General features: G+C 58.6%; 1 protein-coding gene across 3 annotated transcripts in view; it reads left to right on the forward strand.

Moving 5' to 3' along the window:
• Positions 1-20,134, forward strand: part of ADAMTSL2 (ADAMTS like 2) — a 38,187-nt gene that overhangs the window by 12,082 nt on the left and 5,971 nt on the right. For all 3 annotated transcript variants that reach the window (XR_011533374.1, XM_070595443.1, XM_070595444.1), the window contains exons 10-15: positions 6,717-7,065; positions 8,454-8,826; positions 13,782-13,879; positions 18,081-18,207; positions 19,198-19,411; positions 19,532-19,687. Coding sequence is in view for 2 of the 3 variants with exons in the window: in XM_070595443.1 (XP_070451544.1) it covers positions 6,717-7,065; positions 8,454-8,826; positions 13,782-13,879; positions 18,081-18,207; positions 19,198-19,411; positions 19,532-19,687 (1,317 nt within the window). In the remaining variant the exon portion in view is untranslated. The remainder of the gene's footprint in view (positions 1-6,716; positions 7,066-8,453; positions 8,827-13,781; positions 13,880-18,080; positions 18,208-19,197; positions 19,412-19,531; positions 19,688-20,134) is intronic.

Here is a 20,134-nt window from a genome sequence, read left to right on the forward strand (position 1 = left end):
CCAGGATCTGCAGGGGGAGGGGAGGACAGACAGCTGGATGGGGCTGCAGGGATGTGGGACCCACTCCCCGCTCCACAGCTGGGGATTTATGCCCCCCGTGTGGTTCCCCACCCCACCCTGTGGATCCTCAATGTTGAGGGACCATGGCACTGTTGTGGCCCTCCCTGGACTCTGCCCCCCGGGATGCTCACGGCTTCTAGGGAAGGGCACAGGCACAAGCAGAGGGCAGGAGGGAGTTTGGGCCTATCATGCCCAGCTTGCTGGAGTTTTCCCATGGCAAGTGTCTAGAAACGAGTGCATTGCAACTTGGTGCCCCAGCACTGAAAAAATGTAGAGGACGTGTCACCGAGATCAGGTGACGTCCAGATGGCAGTTCTGTTGCTCTTCAAGGCCTACCAGCTTTTGTGGAGGCTGAGGGGTACAGTGGGGACAGAGCCCACCCCCCTGGGCTGTTTTGATTTCCAAACCCCACCATGGCGGGTATCGCATCCTCACTTTATAGACGAAGGCACCTGGGCACAGAGATCAGTGACTCGCCCAGGCACAGAATCGAAAGTGGCACAGGTGGTCTTAAACCCAGCTCAGTCAGGTGCCAGGGCCAGTTGTCTGTTGAACTGCTGTGCTGGAGGGGTCTCCAACTGGGGCTGCTGCCCCCACCTCCCCACACTGCCTCTTGGCTGCAGAGCTTCCCTGGGTGACCCCAGAATCTAATGGGGGTCACGTATTTCTACATCTTCCCTTGCTGCTGTCCTTGAGGCAGTCTGGCCTCCTGGCTTCACCCCCCGGAGTGGAGCTGTGCTGTAGGCCATGGTCCTCAGGAAACAGACTCTGAGAGGCAGGTCTATGTGTGGGAAGATTTGGGGGCGTGGTCTCAGGAACAGCACCTGTGATGGAATGAGGGGTCAGCGCTGGACAGAAGGAGATGCTGAGCTGCTCCCACTGGGAGTTCTGGGGTTTCAGTGACCCCTTGGAGTCATCTCAAGTGGAGGCAGGGGGCTTGGCTCCGTCCCTGGGTGCCCCTCACGGAGGGGCATGACGTTGGGAGAGGCAGCTCTCTGGCTGAGGGAAATTCCTGGGGAGGGACTCAGCCGAGAACTGTCAGCCACAGCCCCCCAGGCAGCTCACTAAAGGGGGGGGCCTGGGGGCACCCCACAGCCTCCACCCCAGTCCATCCCTTGCACTGCTCGCATCCGTTTGCTTTGTGTAATGAGTTTACCTTGTCAGGAAGAGCTCCTCTCGAATTCTGGTTGGTTTGTTTCCTGGGGAGCCTGACGCGAAGGCTGGTGGGGTGAAATGCAGCTGGTCTGGGGGCTGCCACTGAATCCCATCATTTCCCTCCTCCGCTACCCATTCTAGATTCCTCTCACCCCCGCCTAGCACCTCTGCTAGTCCAGGTGGCTTACCTGGCCAGGTATCTCAGGCCCTCTTACGTGGGGGGTCTGGGCTGCCAGTCTCCAGGCCCTTTTCAACCCAAGGCTGCTCACTTGTCCACTTACCATCAAAATTGGGCAGGGGGTACCAAGAGATGCCCAGTGGAGCAGCAGGGAACCAGACATCTTCTCTGCCGCCAGGTCAAATCGTCCCTGCCTGCCCCGGTGAGCAGGTCAGCTACTGTCAGGATGGTGACCCCGTCCTGCTGCTGCTGTCTCAGCACAAGGTGCCCCAGCAGACCAAGTGGCAGTCGTAGCTTACAGTTTAATGAGGCTCATGTGATGTCTCCTGGAGGAAGTGTCCCCCACCGGGAATCAGGACCTCTAGAGCGACAGTCCCTAGAGTTGCAGGGACGCGAACCCCCAAATCCCCAAGTGGGTCCCTGGGACTGGCAGCTGCTGCTACTGCCACCTCTTGGTTCCCAGGCCCACCGGGAATGAGCACAGCACCACGGTCTGGTGATAGATTGAGGGCGTGCGTTGCTTCAGGGAAGGTGCCCCGAGACCCCAGCCCTTCAGGGTCCTGTTGTCTCTAAGCTGCACCTTGGTCTCAGCTGCCTTCACTCTATCAGGCTGGCAGTTTCTGGGTGATGCAGCATATGTAGGCCCCATGGATCTCATGGTCCTGTGCCAGCTGAGGTATCTCCTTTGCGATAAAGCGGGTCCCTTTGTCCAATGCAATGTTGTATGGTGTCCTGTCTCAGTGGGATAAATACTCTCAGAGCCCTTGGCTATTGGGCCTGGCTGAGGCACTGTGGGCAGGAAAGTCAAGCTCCTATTCAGAATAAAGTTAGTCGCTTCCCCTTCCAGGATAGAAGGGGTCTGGTGTAATCAATGCACCATCATATAGCCGATGGTCCCCTCGAGGGAAGGTGCCGTACCCCAGGCTCAGTGTTGATGCCAGGAGGCTGGACTTCCACTCTTGGAAGTAGCTAGAGCAGCCTTGGTGGGGTGAGAACCCATCTCTTGGGCCTATGCATGGTTTCTATCCCTGCTACTGTGGCTGTTCCATTCATGCCCCCAGTGTGCCATCAGTGGGGTGACTGAGGCGAGAGGCTGGCCTATGTCTGCTGGCAAAGCTGTTCTATTACTTGTTGTTTCATGCCCTCCCATGGTGGGTGCTCCCCAGCATGCATTAACAAGGGACACGAAGACCGTCATGTTTCATATCCACTCCATTGATCATCCACACTTATCTCCTCCAGACCTCCTCATCCCCAATCTTAAAATCTTTCCCATCTAGGCTCCAGACCAACCAGCCAAGTCGTTAGCCGTGGCCCATGAGTCAGTGCAGATTCTTACCTTGGGACACTGTGTTTTCCATACAGATTGGATGATGGCTGCCTGAAGCCTATTGGGAGGGGTCTCTTTCACTGCACTTTTCCAGGACTGCCCCTCAACAGGGCTCTAGTGACCGAGATCCCATTTTCAGCTTGCGCCCCCTTACTGAGCTGGCCCGTCTCAAGTTTGGCCATTTCTCTCCTCTCTGATTTCGTCATGAGGGTGCCCAGGCCGCTGTAGCTGTGGGCTCTGAGACAGATGCTGCTGTAAGAGTCTTGGATGGTGGGAGTTTGTCACCTGTTGGTGCAGCTTTCAGTGTTCTCTGGCCCTGATGGTGCCTATTCCTGGATGTAACACTTCCATCTTATGATGGATCGCTGCTGGGCCTGCCCAACTGCATCACTGAGTGGAGTTGACAGGACTCATGTTATCATGTTCTGCTCTGGCTGTGTGGGTCACTTGATGTCCTGTGGTCAGAGGGTTCTACCTCTGGTAGGGTCTGGCGGCATGCCAGAGCTCTTTCTCAAATAATGTGTATTTATTTGTTGCAGGTGACATGACCTTGCTCCAGAACCCTAGGGGTTTACCTTATCATGTTCCTATCAAGGCTTGCCAGAAACTCCACACGACACCTTTCCCCACCACAGATGTCTCTATTACTGTAGGGTTGGCCAGGTTCACGGCTCCAGCGGCAGGCTGCTTTCACCTCAGCCTGGACCTGCCAAAGAGCCCTTTCTCCCCAGGACCCCACGCAGAGCTGGCAGCTTTTCATGTTACCCAGAATATGGATTGGATCCACATTCCTGGATGTGGGATATGCTGTGTTCGAAATTCTTCTTCATGATGGAGGGCATGAGATGCAATAATTTGCCCTTTACTTTCAAAGGGAGACCCTGGTATACCCTAGACTGCCGGACCCTGAAATTTTCTCTGACGTGGAGTGGCGCTGAACCTTCACAGGAGTTAATCTCTGATCCTCTGGAATGTGTATGCTTTACCAAGGCCTCCATGCCACTCCCCGCTCGTCTGGTCTGCTAACATGATGTCACCAATACGGAGGAGCAGTGTACTGTTCTGTAGAATGGTCCAGACTCCTTTGGACTGTACGATCATGGGCAGTGGGAGAGTTGGCACAGCCCTGGGTCCAAACTGTAAATGTGTGTTGTTGTCCATCCCACGTGAATGAAAACTGCTTCTGCTCCTCCTTCCCCATTGGTGTGGAAAAGAACGTATTTGCGGGATCCGTGGCCACATGTGATCAACCTGAGGCCATGTTGGTGTGTTCTAGGAAAGACCGCATCCGTCGCAGAGCAGAGTTCCTGCTCAGCTGAGTCTGTAGTGGTTCACTGTCATCCTTCTGGGTCTGTCTTGCTTCTGTTGAAACAACTCTTTCAACAGAACAGTTGATTCGACTGTTGAATCGAATGGAGGATGAGATCACTACCACTGCATCCTTTGGGTCTTTGAGAATGGCACCTGTCTCTGTGTGTTCTCCCAGGACGCAGTAGTGTTTCTGATTCACTCTTTCAGAGGAATCTACTCATCTCTCCCCGCTATGGTAGCTCCTCTCCCCAGGTCAAGGGGCCAACATGAGGCTTCTGCCACCTGCCTATTATGCTCTTGGGCACTGAGTGAGCCTGGCCTCCGGTGGACATACTGTGAGACAGACTGGGGCTGTCCTCGGGCCATTACTTGTCCCCTACACGCTCTCACAGTAACAGAGGGGCAATAACGATGCTGTGGGTCCCTGGCTGACAATGACCACCCTGGTTCCAGAGCGTCTACCCATTTCTCTGGTGAACAGTTAACCAAGTAAATGGCTGTGGGCTCTTTGGGGAAGAACTGGGAGAATCGTTACCATATAAACTGGTTGTGGATCCCTGTTCCCGGGACCTGGCTGGTCTGTCTCTCAGTGGATTCTGGGTCTGGAAACTGGCCCGAAATTGGGTAGGGATTGTGACTTTCACGGGACAGCTGCTCTCCGCTTCCTGATCACCCAGCCTTGATATCTTTTGATCTTACAGACTGAGAAGCACCTTTTCTCGGCTGATCTACTTGTCCCCTGAGAGTCCTTTGTTCTAATCAACCATGGCCAAAAGTCTCTGTGGCTCAGGCCTCCCGGCTACCAGGACAACCTTCTTGCTTATTATAATACTTGTGCCCACCTTGTTCTGATTATTGTGGGGAGTCTGGTTGTGAAATAGCATCTCCTGCCATCAGCCCTGGCCTGTGAGGACTCCCCACACAGTCCCTTTAAGTGATGTTCGTGCCTCTTCCCGTCACATTTCTTTTCACTCTGGGGAACAGAGTCCTTCTGCAGAAATGAGTTTCCTGGTGGATCTTCCAGACTTCTCATCCCTTTTCCTCATCTGCTAGCAGTGCTAGCATTTGTCTTTCACTGAGTGTTGGCCCTCAGTTTCTCCAAGTTTCCAAGAGCCATCCTAGTGGTGTGTTAGCACTTTCTCCCAGAGTTCTCCTGTGTGTGCCTGGTCATGAGAGAGAGCTCCCACACGGAGAACCTCTTCCTCATCCAGGTTCGTCCTTTGCTGTCTGTGATCCTGCCCTCTGACCCTCGCCTCCAGGCCCACAGGCACTCTCCCGGGCTCGGCCAATTCCCATGGGCTTGTCCTTCAGGTCCGTCAGTGCGTTGTCCCTTCACCCCTGAGCAGCCCCAGGGCCCCATGACTGGGTGAGGATGGGACTTAACCCGAGCTTTCAGTCGAGAGGCCGGGAGACGAGGTGGGGCAAGTCCTGGGGGAGGCCTGAGGGGCCTTGAAGCCAGGAGTCTCTGTGCCATCCTCAGGTGGGGCCAAGTGCTTTAACAGGGAGGAGCCAATTTTCAGGCCCAGAAGATTCGGGGGAATCTGAGAGTTCAAATTTTTCCGGCACATTGGCTCAGACCCCTGTGCCCTGTGTCTCAGGCCCTCTCTTGTCGGGCTCCTGGCAGGATGGGGAAGCCGGCCTCCTCGAGTTCTCTGGCACCTTTCTACTTTTTCGGCCACCTGGCCAGAGGACACGAGAGTGTCCTTGTGTAATACCAGGAGGTCCTCTGGCTTGGCCTTAGAATGGACAGGAGGTGGTGATGTCTCCCTCAGCCTCTCACTGTCATTCTCTGCCGCACAGGACTCCACAGTCCCTTACCATTCTCAGTGCCCACTCTGCTGCCAGCCAACTCCCCAACACTTGAGACACGGCATCCACTGGCGCATGTTCTTCTGTGGGTGGCGCATGTTCTTCTGTGGGTCGCCCATCCCAGTTTGCCACTTGTGGGGTCTCAGAGCTCTACGTACTGCCAGGGTGGGCTCCCCTGGCTCCTGCTGGTGAATGATCCTGCTCCAAGCTCCCATTTGAGAGTCCACTTCCTAGGACTTCTCCTGACATCGGTGACTTCGGCTGGAGTCCCTGGGGGAGACCCTGAGACCTCTCCTGGGGAGGGGGAAGCAGGCCTCACAGGGGCAGAAGTTGGGCTGCAATGCAGCCTCAGCAGAGGCCTCAGCCCGTCCCAGAGCCAGCTCTGCAGCCGGATGGCCCCCAGGGGCCGCTTTCCTGGCAGCGGGGGCTCTGGAGGGAAGGCGGCGGGGGTGGTACGCCATTATAACTTGGGATTCCTGGCACGTGGTGGTGGTACAATGCAGGTTGGATTGTAATTGGTTTTATTACTTTTAAAACATTCTCTACACACAGTGCACCCACTACTCCCTGGACCCCGGGGGGACCACTCCCTCTGCCTCCGCCATGGGTGTGCCCCTGTTGGCCAGTCTTTAGATGCGGGCTGCCCCTGGGGTGGAGGGTCGCCTTGGCGAGGCAGCCTTCTTCCATCAAGGGTGAGTGCCCAGGAGGGACTCAGCTGTGAGCCACAGCAGGGAAGGCTCCTACCTGCACGGGGACCAGAGTGCTTTGGTTGTAAAGGGGCTTGTGGGTGATGGGTCTCAGCAGCCGTTCTGGGCTAATGGGGACGGGGCTGGAGTGAGGAAGGGGCAGGCTCCCACTTCTTCTCCTCCCCAGGTGTGGAACCAGAATGGCAAAAGCCCCTCCATCACCTTCGAGTACACGCTGCTGCAGCCGCCACACGCCCACCGCCCCCAGCCCCTCTACTACAGCTTCTCTGAGCCTGCCCCGGAGAGCACCGAGAGCCAGGAGCTGGACGGGGCTGACCTGGTGGGCTTCCTGCAGCACAATGGCTCCCTCTACGGCCAGGCCTCCTCGGAGCGGCTGGGCCTGGACAACCGGCTCTTCGGCCACCTGGGCCCAGGGATGGAGCTGGGTCTGCCCAAGGGCCAGGAGACCAACGAGGTGTGCGAGCAGGCCAGCGGCGGGGCCTGCGAGGGGCCCCCCAGGGGCAAGGGCTTCCGAGGTAACCAGGAGGAGGGGCGGGGTGGGGCCGGGGCTTCCCAGGGAGAGGGGCCTTGGGTAAAGCGTCCTCCGTCCCCGCAGCCTGCAGAAGAGCTTCGTGGAGGCGCCGGCTACGCGCAGGTGTCCTGGGGCAGGCCCCTCACACACGTCTTCTTTTACATCCTTTCTGGGGTGGACACCGTTATCCCCATTTGACAGATGGAGAGACTGAGGCTTAGAGAGGGGGGGACCTGCCCACGTCACGTAGTCCCCCATGGGTGAGCTGGAGGACAGTGTGATCCCAGAGCTCATGCCCTTGCCCATTCGATGGAGATGGACAGACAGGCAGACAGCATATGAGGCATAGCAGAGGCACAGGGAGGGACTAACGGGCAGCCGAGGGGGCACGGGGAGGACCTGGAGTTCTCAGGGAGGGTAAGCCCTGCCCTGAGGGCTCGGGAATGAGTGAGGGTTAGCTGGCGAGGCCGTGGGAGAGGGGTGGGGGGAAGAGAGGACAAGTGAGGGACAGCCTGGTGGGGCACGTTCCAGGGCAAGAGGCAGGAGCTGTGGCTGGAGCTGTAGGCAGTGAACCCAGAGTCGGGGCCCCGAGACCACGCGCTCCGGGCTGTGAGTGCTTCATAGGGGTGGGTTTGCACCATCGCTCCTGCTGAGGGGCAGAGAGTAGGGCAGACTTGGGAGGAATCCGCTCACACACTTGAGGGCACGTTTCTAAGACTCGCCGAATCTCCAAGTAGAAGACATGTTGGAGGTTATATTTGCTTCCTGGGGCTGCCATAACAAAGGACCACAAACCGAGGGGGTTAGAATAAGAGAAATGTGTTCTCTCCTGTTCTGGAAGCCGGAAGTCCAAGATCAAGGTGTCACAGGGCCACACTCCCTCCAGAGGCTCCAGGGGAGGGTCCTTCCTGCATCTCCCAGCTCCTGGTGGCTCCAGGCGCTCCTTGGCTTACGGCAGCATCACTTCATTCTCTGCTCCGTCCTCACATGGCCTCTCCTCTGTGTCTGTGTGTCCCTCCTCTTCTTTAAAGGACGTAGGGCCCACCCTAATCCAAGATGAGCTCATCTTAAGACCCTTTACTAATTACATCGTTGAGGACCCTATTTTCAAATAAGCTTACATTCTGAGGTTCAGAAGGGACAATTTTAGGGGGACCCTATTCAATGCACTGCAGAGGTCAAGCAGACTGCCCCATAAGAGATTGTCCAGGCCAGCTTGCACGCCTCCCCTTGATGATCCGTGTCCTTCCATTGGGCAGAAACCTGCCTCTGGGAGCTTCCTGGGTCAGCTCTTTGCTTCAGCCCCACTGGTCCGGGCCCCCCCACCCCAGGGCAGCCCTTGCCCCCCACTCGAGGGACCGCTTGACGTTGAGCCACCTGTCTTCCTTGCAGATGGCAACGCCACTGGGACAGCCCTCGCGGGGGACCAGGATGACCATGAGGCTGATGTCCGTTTCGCCTCCCAGGAGCTCCTCTCGGCCAATGCCATCTCTGGCCAGCTCCTGGGTACAGGCTCCGACTCCAAGGAGCTCGCCCTCAACGAGACTGTCAACAGCATCTTCGCGCAGGGCGCCCCGAGGAGCTCTCCCGCCGAGACCTTCTATGTCGACTATGAGGAGAACGAGGGAGCCGGCGCTTACCTGCTCAACGGGTCGTACCTGGAGCTGAGCAGTGACAGAGTGGCCAACACCTCCTCTGAGGCCCCCTTTCCCAACATCAGTGCCAGCCTCCCCACCACGGCCGGGAACAGGACTCACAAGGCCAGGTAGGACGCGCTTCCCCTGCCCTGTCCGGGGGCCGCTGGGGCAGGGTCCGGTAGGTGAGGCCTTGCTATGGGAGTCTGACCGGAAGGGCCAGGGGGAGTGAGAGGGATCCACCCCAGCCCAGGGGCTCCTGTCCCTGCCCCATGGGTCTAAGCAGAGGCCTGGGTTTTAGTGTATCCTTCCTGAAGGTTAGGCCCCTGGGTGCCAGAGCCCGTGTGTGGGTCTGACCCAGGCGCAGGGGAGGAGGAGGTGCCCGGCATGAGCCCAGCGCAGGGCTGAGCATCCCATGTGCTTAGAAACGTTGACTTGTCAAGCCACCTGTAGTGTCAGGGATGATTATTAGGGCTGAGAGAGGGAAACTGACGGACTCGGGCTTGGAGAGCCTGAGGGTGTGGGGTCCCTGGGTTCTTAATCTGGACAGTCATTGCACACATGGCCACGAACACGAGGTGGACACTCCAGGCCGTTCCCCGAATGTGGGGTGACTCAGTACAAACCTTCATCCTAGGCCAGGCGTGAGACTGGGGAAGGGGCCAGTGGGTTCCTTAGCTGGGGGCCAGACCCTGGAATCAGGCACAAGGCCATCTGTGGGGACTGGAGCTGCCTCTGAGATGGGTGTGTGATGGTCTGCCTGGGCCAGGCCCCCAGAACCAAGGACACACATGGGGACACCTGGGCAGTCACACTTGGGGACAGCTAGGCAGTCACAGCTGGGGACACCTGGGCAGTCACAGCTAGGGACACCTGGGCAGTCCTAGCTGGAGACATCTGGACAGTCACCTCTGGGGACACCTGGACAGCCACCCCTGGGGACACCAGGACAATAATAACTGGGGACGATAATAGCTGGTGATGCCTGGGCAGTCATGGCGACCCCGGAGGGCCCTGAGGCCAGGAGCCTCCAGCCCCAATTCCCGGTGACAAGCCCCCTGGGCTGAGGATGCCCACCCTGAAGGGTCCCTGTGCTGTTCCCCAGAAGCTCCCTGGGCAGTGAGGCTGACTGGAATGACGGGACCAGGCTCTGCAGCCACTGGTGGTGAGCGGGCACTGGAGGCAGGAAGGGGCCCTTGGGGGTTTGTTTCGTCTTGTTTTTGGGGACCCACACAAACCCTTGGCTTTAGACAACAAACCTAAACGGAACCCCAGCCAGGGCCGAGGATGCAGAGGTGGGGTCCTCGGGAGCTCGGGAGCCTAGGTTGAGGGAAGACTTTGGGGTCACTCTTAGGGGACGTGGTGACGAGGTTGGGGCGACCCTCTCACCCTTCCCCAGGGGACGAGTGCAGTGAAGCTGCCCGCCAGAGCCGCGAGGCCCATAGGAGGGTGACTCCCCCTTTGCTAAAGCTGTTTTCTGATGCCCCAGCTCACGTGAGCGTCCCTGGGCCTTAGGGCTTGTGGGGCTCAGCTGGGGCGTTTCCAATGGTCTCTGGGTGGAATTCTTTGCAAAGGTGGAGAGAGTGAGAGCTCTGGAGCTGCTGTGGCTGCCCTTCCTCCTACAGGGCCGACCAGGGCCATCTGTTCACCCCGACCCCGGGGCCCAAAACCTTGTAGGGAGTGGGGCCGCCAGGGAGCGTGGGACCCAGCAGCGGGAGGGGTGACAGGCTTTGCTTTGGGGTACAAGTACTGAATCTGAGACGAGAGTTCAGGGGCAAAGGGCCAGCGTTCAGAATCAGCCAGCACTTGTCTGTGGGGCCCAGGCCGGTTACTTCAGTCTCCCAGCCTGGTTTCTGCATCTTCCGCCTGGACTCTCATTGCCCCAGGTCTGTCCGGAGGATTCAGTTCTATCCCGTACGTGAAGCACCTAGTGAGGACTCTGTACACGGAAACTGTCAGTAAGACACTGACCTCCAGAGTTGGGGAGGGACCCTTCCAGGGCCCACGACCCAGGTGGTGAAGAAGGCCAGCTCTCTGAGGCTCAGAGTCCCTCTCTGAACAGATTTATCAGGGTGGCACAGAGGCCCTGCTGTTTAACTTGGCTTAAGCCATGGAAAATGCCAGCGGCTGTGTGGTGCAGTGGAAAGCGCAGGAGGGAGGCTGGGGAGACCTGGGTCACCATCCCAACTCTGCCCACCGGGACCCTCTCTGGGCCTCGGTTTCCTCATCCCTAAGTGGGGGGCTTGTTGGAGGGCCTCAGGGCCCCCAGCTCAGGTATTCAAGGATTCCCAGGCCAGTTGGCACAAGCTTTTGGGTCCTTAAGCCATGTTTTGAAGAGTCTCTCCTGCCCCATCCCAGTCTAATTGTAGCCCAGCAGCTCTGCCCCATAGGCCTTCTGGGCTTCCAGCACCTGTCGGGGAAGCAGGAATCAATACAATTGATTGTCAACACTCCGGAAGTCCCCACTTGAGGAGAGGGGGCGGCTCCCCCACCAGGCTGCCATCAAAGGAGGCTGCCAAGCAGAGACCAAAGGTGGTCTTTTGCGATAAAGGGCTGGGGGAGGCCGCGGGGGAAGCCACTGGGCCGAAATAGCCCGTCCCCGCGGTGAGCTGTCCAAACACAGGAAGTCATGTCTGCTGGAGAGACGGCGAAATCAAAGGGGCAGCCCAGAAAGGAAAGGTTATTTTCATCTTCTCGGAACAGACTCAAACAATCAAGGGAGGCCCCGTCACCAGACGCCGATGTCGGGAACGTCTGAGGCACAGAGACGGAGGGTCCCTCTCCCAGCCCGGAGGGGAAGGAAAGCAAAGAGGCTTTCTGGCCCATTTATAAACAAACACAGTCATTGCAGAGCCTCCCTGGCCGGCCGGCCGGCAGAGGATTGTGTCAGCCTGCGCTCACTAGGCCGCTGGGTGGAGGGCCCCAGTGACACTTGATTTGGCATCCTGGTGCCTGGTGGCTGTCACCAGCCGTCAGCAGTCTGGCAGTTCTGTCTCTCTTGGCTGAGAGGGGCTCTATCTTCCTTGCAGATGGAGGCGGGTGAAGGGCTGGTGGTGCAGCGATTTCCTGGGTGTTTTTCTCCCGCGCTACTTCTAAGAACAGAACCTGTTAGGCGTTGCATTGTTGTGCAAATATAGGCAGCGTTTTTTCAAGCGTCGCATATGCTGTGCGCGATATGGGCTGGTGCTCAGACTGATGTGTAGGCAGCCCCTCCAGAAATACCTTTTGTGCTGAAAATCTGAAGGGTTATTTTGAACGGGGCCTGCTCTCCCTGGAGTCAGGAGTGAGTCACGCTGCCTGCTGGCGCGAGGAGTGTGTAATTAGATAAAGATGGTGCAGCTTCTCCATGGGGGGGGGTGGTGGGGGTGGGAACGGGTTGGATCTTTTCATCTCTTTTTGTTCTTGGGGGGAATTTAGAGCTGTTGAAAGGAGGGGTGGCGCCCCAATCAGCAGAGCTCTGTGTTTTCCAGTCGAGCCTTCGGGATCTGTCCTCCTCCCCTGAGGCCCTGCTCACGGGAGCTGGTGCTTACCCAGGTCTCTGCGGGGCCGTAGTTTGAGATGGCAGCGTCTTGGGGCCCATGTTAAAGTTCTCTCTCATTTTTAAGGAGCGGGGAGACCTTCTCCTTCCACACCCCAAAGCTTGTGAAAATCCAGGGCGGGCTCCTGGTTGTGAAGCCACCACATGAGGGGTCCCAGCAGGCTTTGAATAGCTGTGAAACCAGCTGCCAACTCACCACCCGCCCGGCCTCCTTCTTTGTCCCCCGTCCCCCGCTCTCCCTCCCTGGGTTTATGTAGTCACGGCGGTAAATTCATTGCTTCAAGTCCATGGGTCGGTTATTTCCTGGTTCTCAGAGCGTGATGGACAACATCCACGCCACCGTCAACACGAGGACGGTTCTCGCCCACTGGTGAAATCCCACGTGGCGCACGAGCTCACAAACCGAAAACTCCCTCTTGAATCCAAACCAATGTCTCCGTCACAGAATCGGCTGGAAAGCCTTTGAGAACGTGCGCCCCGCAGCCCTCATCTAAGGTTGGCCACGAGGGGACGGAAGGTCCCAAGGAAAGGACCTGTGGCTGTGCCCAAAGTTAAGCCCTGGGGGAGGGTGAGCTCCAGGGGTCTGCAGCCAGCACCCCCAGGCCCGGAGGGAGGCGGAGCCGGGCGACCGAGGAAGGGGGTGGTCAAGGCCCGAAAGAGATGCCGTCAGCTGGGGCATCGCAGCTCGCCCGCTGCCCCGGCTCTGGGGGCCACATTCGAACAGCCTGCCTCCCGGAGCAGAGGCCTGTGCCACCTCCCTCCTCCCCGCTGAGTCAAACCAGCCTGCACACCGGCTCTGGAGGCCGGGCCCCGGTGCACCAACTGGTTCAGGGAAGCAAGCAGTCCTAACAATACTTGGCTTTGGCTGCCCGGGTTCCGGCCAAGAATCCTGGCCGGCCGCTGGCGGGGGCCCGGCATGCCTTTCCCCTTGCACAGCAGCCCTCGCAGCCCTGGGCAGAGCGTCTGGAGGGGACGCAGCCACGCCCCCGTCTGCAGCGAAGCTTTCTGTTTTGATAATTGGAGGCTGAATGGCGAGTGTCCCCATTCAATCTGAATCCCAGCTGAGGGAGGCAGCAGGAGGGAACTCGGGCATGTTCCCAGCCCCTAAGTGCCTTCTGAGGTCCCTTCCCGAGGAGGGCTGGGGCAGAGAGAAGGAGCCCACCTGCCTATGCTAGAAGGTAACACGGGGAAGCCTGTGTGTGTGGAGGGAGCAATGACCATGTTGGTGAGCCCCAAATTCTTCACTGTCCTGCCCCCCAGAAGGAGCTTCGGCAGCTGCAGTGCCGCATGCAGACTAAGTTGTGGAGGTGGGAAAAATGCAGATGTCTGCTCCCTCCCAACACGTGCCTTCCTGGGCCCCCTCCCCTTCTGTCCACTGCAGGCAGTGGGCACTCTGACCCCAATGGGGGGGCTTCAGCTGGCCCTGGGACAGGTGTGCTGTGACAGGAAGCACCCCGTCCTCCGTCGACAGGACACGCCCTCTGCCGAAAACACGCCCCGCGGTGAGCGCCCAAGCTTCTGACCTGCTTCTCTGCTGCTCGCTTTCAGGACCAGGCCCAAGGCGCGCAAGCAAGGTGTGAGTCCGGCAGACATGTACCGGTGGAAGCTCTCGTCCCACGAGCCCTGCAGCGCCACCTGCACCACAGGTACCACTCACGGGCTGCCAACGGGCAGCGTCTGCTGACTCTGCCTCCAGGGGCCTGGCTGGTGCTTCCTGACTGCTAGTCGAGGTCCTTGTGTTCACGACGTGCTGGACCATGTAAAGTCCAGCCTCCTGGGTGTTCTGCAGGCCCCCAAACGTCCCCTCATCTGTTGCTATTTGTGTCATGTCTCGCAGAGCAAATATCCTTTCAGTTAAAAGTAGGAAGTCTCAGGTGGGGAGGACTTGACTTGTGTTTACAGCAAACATAGGCAGGGGAAGTCGACGCACACGGTCTGAGACGGAGGGAACCGTCAGATTCTAGGACCTGGTCAGGGGAGGAGGAGGAAGTGGAGCAGAGACCCCTTGGTCGTGCCTGACAGACAGACACATGTGCTCAGTCAGGGTTGACCTAGGATTTGAACCCACGTCTGTCTGTCCGCATGGCCGGCCACCACTGAACTGAGACACTGGCTGGGTCTCCTTCTGCTGCCAGCTCTGGTTCCCGCCCCTGGGGGCCGCTACCAGCTCAGATGTCAGACCCAGCACCAGGACCCAGGGGCAAATGTTGTAGGGAGACCCTGAGGGTGGCCTCGTCTGTACTTGGGACCTCGTGTTTTGGTTTGGATGTACTGGGAGGTACCACTCCGATGGAGGATGCTCCCCACTCTGCCCTGGCCACCCCCACCCCCACCCCACACGCAACTGGAAGCATCCAAAGCGTCTGACCAGTGAGGAGCATGAGGCAAGCCACCGACTGGACCCTGGGCAGCAAGAGGTCTGGTTGGCATCTCAGAAGAGGGGCCCAAGGGAGGAGAGGGAGGTGGTCCTGCCAGCTCTGAAGGGACCCCCGGTTCTTATGTTCTGCTCACACTGCTCTCCCTCTCAGGCAGGAATCTGGGGCCCCTCCTCCTGCTACAAGAGCTCCCCTGAGCAGGGTATGGGACACTCTGAATTTGCCCCCTTGGAGGGCACAAGGCAAGCTTTGTGGGGTGTGTGGTGAGCACTGAAGATGCACTCTCTGGTCGACCACACCATGTGCCTTTGGCAAGCTGCTTGGTCTCTCCAAGCGTCAGTTTTCTACCTGTGAAATGGGACGTGCACCTATCTGCAGGTGGTCATGGGGGTGGGCATGAAATGAGAAATTAGCTGTCAGGGCCAGAGCTCAACAGATGGGCGCTGTTGCTACAGTGGCGGCTGCCACCGCGTAACACAGGCTGAGGCCTGCATGGTGCCCAGGGGCGGCTGAGCCATTGCTCTCGGGGGTGAACCGTGTGAGCCACCTCACAGGGCTGGGCCCGCAGGGGCTGAGCGCGGTGTGGGCTGTTGGGGAGTCTGCTTTGCCAGAGCCTGTCTCAGCAGGCAGTGACCTGTTCTGAATCGAGAGTCCCAAAGTGATCCAGGACTCCCTGTGTGCTGGGATTGCCACAGAACATGTGGCTGGGAGCATCTTCCTCTCCTCTCTGACACATCGCTGCGTGGGGAGGTGATGTTGCTTGAGACACCTCCAGCATGAGGCAGTGTCGGTGCTGAGGGGCCTGATGCCTGGCCCAGGGTGGAAGACGGTCCCTGGGGAGGACCCAGTACCATGTCTTGACACCACGAGAGTGGCCAGGCACAGGGTGGGCTGGAGCTGTCCTGTGTGGCCCAAGGTGCAAAGGAGGAAGAAAGAAGGAAGGAAGTAAGAAAGTCAGACTTTGGCCCTGCTAAAAGGCAGAGCACTCCTTCAGACGAGGCTGTCCAGGGATGGAATGAGAGGCCCTGAGGGAGAGCGAGTTCCCTGTCACCACAGAAGCACCAAGCTGGGCCCAAGTGGCACTGGGTAGAAATGGCAGAGTCGGACCCCTGCAGAATGGTTCCCTGCCACCACCTTTTGCACACCCTGTGCTCACCTCTGATGCTCACCACTGGCTGGCTACTCTCAAAATCCAACTTTACGGGGCACCAAGGCCAGTCCGGGGTGGTGGTGGGGGATACAAACCTTCTGTGGCACGTGGTGTCTGTGCAAACGTCCAACGGGTCATCGGCACACAGCAGGGCCGCCTCCCTGCCCATGGCTTGCCAGGGACTCCTGTGGAGGCTGTTAAATGATGTGGCAATCTCAGGACCTCCAGCTCCAGCCAGAGCAGGGGTCTTCTTTCTGTTCCTTGAAGACACTCTGTGGAGCTGTAGAAATGCAGGTGAATTGGTTTGGACTCTCAGCTTGTCTCCAGCAATGATTTGAAACGATTCCTCCGCACCTCCAGGGCACAGAAGGGAGGGGAGTGGAGCCAGGGGCCCCCGAGCCTCACCCTCCCGCGCAGGAGCGAGCAGATCCCATCTGTCTCATGTGCGGGGCTCCCTGCTCCCTTTCCCTTAAGGGAAAGGCTCCCTGTCTGAGAAGCTTTGAAAAGCACTGTGCTCAAGACTGACTCCCTCAAGACGGTGTCCGGAGACTCGGCATTTTGACTCCCCAGCATCTCCAGGAGGCTCCCGTTCGGGCGATGAGCAAGCTGAGGCCTGGGGGGTCTGACAACATTCACGTCGCCCCAGCAGGCCGAAACTGAGCTGAGAGTGAAGTCCAGGCTCTCTGATCAGGACCTGTTGTGTTCCCACTCAGTGACGAGGAGCGCGTGGGCAATCAGGCACTCGGCGAGGGTCTGCAAGTCCCCGACCCTGGACCGCCCTGGGCCCCAGAGCTCGTGTCTCTGAGGCCTGGAACATTCCCAGCAGAGCTGGCCAGGAAGCCAGCCTCCCCCTCAGAGAGGGCTGAAGACTACACAGCCCGGAGCTGGCAGAGAGGACCCAGTGATTGCAGCCTGGCTGGTCCTTTACGGAAAAAAGGAAAAATCCCCGTGTGGGCTGCTTCCCAGGCTGTTTCGTTCCATCCAGGGCTGGGGCTTGGAGAGGCAGGAGCCGCCCGCTTTCAGACATGCGCCACTGGGGAGGGAGAGCGAGGTGGCTGGGGCTCTTCACTAGGGGGAAATTGAGTTTCTCCTGGGGATCGGCAGCCCTCGCAAGGAGGGTTCCATTATCTGCATCATTCTGGAAGGCTGGGTCCCTCTCTCTCACATGCGCATACACACAACAGTAACAACAACAAACCCTAACCCCGCCCGGGCCTTCACCAAGGCTGACAGCTCTCCCTGAGTCATCCTGGCTCCTTGGCAGGGACCCACCCACTGTTTAGCAACTTTGGCCTGTGTGTCAGCTCAGTGCCAGGCACAGGGGTGCAGGGGGAGGAAGACAAGAAAAGTCAAAGGTGGAGGTGGGCTCAAGGAATTAACAATGCTAGGCAAGGGCTGTCCCTTTATATACGTCCCCTGATGGGATTTATAGAGGACTAGGGAGCGAGAAAGGGAAGCACACGAAATAATGATTAAAGAAAGTTTAAGAGGTCATTTGAAAAGGACTGGGGCATGCCACAGGAGGGCAGAGAGGGTCTGAAGATCTCATATAACATCTAGGGAGGCAGGAAAGGGCTGGAAAGATTAGACTTCCCACCCCTATCCACCCATCCACCCTTTCACCCACCCACTCATCCATCCATTCATCTACCCACCCACCTATCCACCTATCTGCCCATCCACCCACCCATCCATCCACCATCCACCCATCCACCCATTCATCCATCCACCATCCACCATCCATCCATCCACCCATCCATCCATCCATCCATCCACCATCCACCATTCATCTACCCACCCATTCATCCATCCACCATCCACCATCCATCCATCCACCCATCCATCCATCCATCCATCCATCCACCATCCACCATCCATCTACCCAGCCATCCATCCACCATCCATCCATCCACCCAACCCCATAGACAGGTAGTTGTTGAATGAGTGAAAATTAGTGACACCTAGCTGTGTTTGCCTCTGTGCCTCTGTAAGGGCCAATTTGAGTTTATTCAAAGCCCAGGGTTTGTGAACTGTGTGCCCAACCTGGGCTGGATGGGGTGCGGGTGGGGTGGGGGGTTAAAGGTGCACCGAGAGGAGGTTGGACCATGGGACACGGGCAGGGAGACAGTTCAGAGCCTCCGATCTGTCCTCCCTGAGCTCTGCCCACAATTCTGTGAGCTGGTTCCTGTCATCATCCCTGATGTAAACCAGGAAGCTGGGCTCTGATAGGTTGGGTGACCTGCCCATGGTCACACAGCCTGCCTGCCGGTCTTCAAGGTGCTCGCATGTGGCTCATGGGCCCTTCCTCTGTCCTGAACCCAGGGGTCATGTCGACCTATGCCATGTGCGTCCGCTATGATGGCATCGAGGTGGATGACAGCTACTGTGACGCGCTGACCCGTCCGGAGCCCGTCCAGGAGTTCTGCGCTGGGAGAGAGTGCCAGCCCAGGTACCTGCCCCCAGGGCCCTGGGGAGGCTGTGTGTGGGGTCTGGGGCTCTGCTTTGCCTCAGCCCAGGGGAGCAGCAGGAGTTAGCCCTGTGGGGCTTTGTGAGGTACTGGCCTCGCCTGTCAGAGTCCTCTGTGACTTCCCACACTTGGCAGAATCCTCTGTCACTGTGCCTCGCACACAGTAGGTGCCCAGTCAATGCCTTTCCCTGCAGACTGAGAGCCCATTCTGAACATAACTCTGTATCATGGTGATGGCTTTGCCTCCCAGCTCTGCTCAAGGTGTGTGTGTGGGCTCTGTTCCATGGAGGGGCTTTGGTCTGGATGGGGGGCCTCTGCTCCATGCAGGGGGGCCTCTGCTCCTTCTGAGGCCTCTGCTTAAGGGAGGGAGGCCTCTGCTCCATGGGGGAGCTCAGCTCCTTCTGGGGCCTCTGCTCCATGGTGGGGGGTTCTGCTTCCTGCCCATTTGCTCCTTTCTAAGAAGGTAGGTGTGTGGCCCTGGGGACCTGCCCTTCCCCTCAGAGACCCCAGGGTAGGGTTCAGGCTCTGGGACACTGGGGTGTGATCCCAAGTGTCCTAAGGAGGAAGAGGGAGGGCAGTGGCAAGAGGGGAGGGCACTCCAAAGGAGGGAACAGTGGGAGCAAAGGCACACCCCGGGACCTGGCTCCCAGAGAGGCTGGCAGTGGGTCTGGAGGTGAGCACGGTGGGGCCGGCGTGGCTTCCTGGGCAGGCAGGCCCAGCGCAGGCTCCGGGCGCCAACAAGGCATTGGCACCCAGCCACCACCCGACTTGGGTATTTCCTGGAGAGCTGGGGGTGGTCTCAGCAGCGGCCTCCACTGTGGGGTCTCACCAGCTTCTGGGCCGCTGTCCAGCTTAGCCCGTTGTGACTGGACTACAGGGGGAGGACAGGGAACATTCTCTGGGGGGGCAGTGGGGGCTTGCATGGGGAAGGAAGGTGAGGGTCGCTGAAGGCTGTCCCTCCTCCCGAGGCAGGTGGGAGACGAGCAGCTGGAGCGAGTGCTCACGCACCTGCGGCGAGGGCTACCAGTTCCGCATCGTGCGCTGCTGGAAGATGCTGTCGCCCGGTTTCGACAGCTCCGTGTACAGCGACCTGTGCGAGGCGGCCGAGGCCGTGCGGCCAGAGGAGCGCAAGACATGCCGGAACCCAGCGTGCGGGCCCCAGTGGGAGATGTCCGAGTGGTCCGAGGTGAGTATGTGCATGCATGAGTGAGTCTGGTCGGGTGGGGAGGGGGCATGGCTGGAGTGCTCACGGTCCACATGCATCTGGGGCAGGCCTGACCCCTGCCCTCACCCGGCTTCCTCACAGTGCACGGCCAAGTGCGGGGAGCGCAGCGTGGTGACCAGGGACATCCGCTGCTCAGAGGATGAGAAGCTGTGTGACCCCAACACCAGGCCCGTCGGGGAGAAGGACTGCACAGGCCCCCCCTGCGATCGCCAGTGGACCGTCTCCGACTGGGGGCCGGTGAGGGCAGAACCCTGGGTGTGGGCTTATAGGGGCGGCCAGGGCGTGAAGCCAGTGAGAATGGGTCCTGGTGCTTCACCTTGCTGTGCCTCAGTCTCCCCGTTTTTCTGGAGCGAGGATGTGGAGGAAGATGTGGCCTGTCTTCTCTGTTATTATGAAGAAGCAAGACCTTTATCCAAAACAAGTGGCTACAGTGTGGTCCCCTCTTATCACCTCTGGGTCCGCCTCTCTGTGTCTCCCGTCGGGCAGAGACACGCAGCTGCTCACTGGCGTCCCCTCTGGGTTCTGGGTGCACAGATGACCTTTTTTGGGTGTTTACGTGTGTTTTTCTCTGTGTGTGTTTTCATTGAGCATGCAATGTTTCTGTAATTAGAACAGAAGATGTTATTTAAAAAGTGGTTACCGTGGCAACTGCTCCTCCGTGCTGCCGGGGGAGTCGTTCCTGTC

Source organism: Equus przewalskii, chromosome 26 (assembly GCF_037783145.1).
Source record: "Equus przewalskii isolate Varuska chromosome 26, EquPr2, whole genome shotgun sequence".
Classification (NCBI taxonomy): domain Eukaryota; kingdom Metazoa; phylum Chordata; class Mammalia; order Perissodactyla; family Equidae; genus Equus; species Equus przewalskii.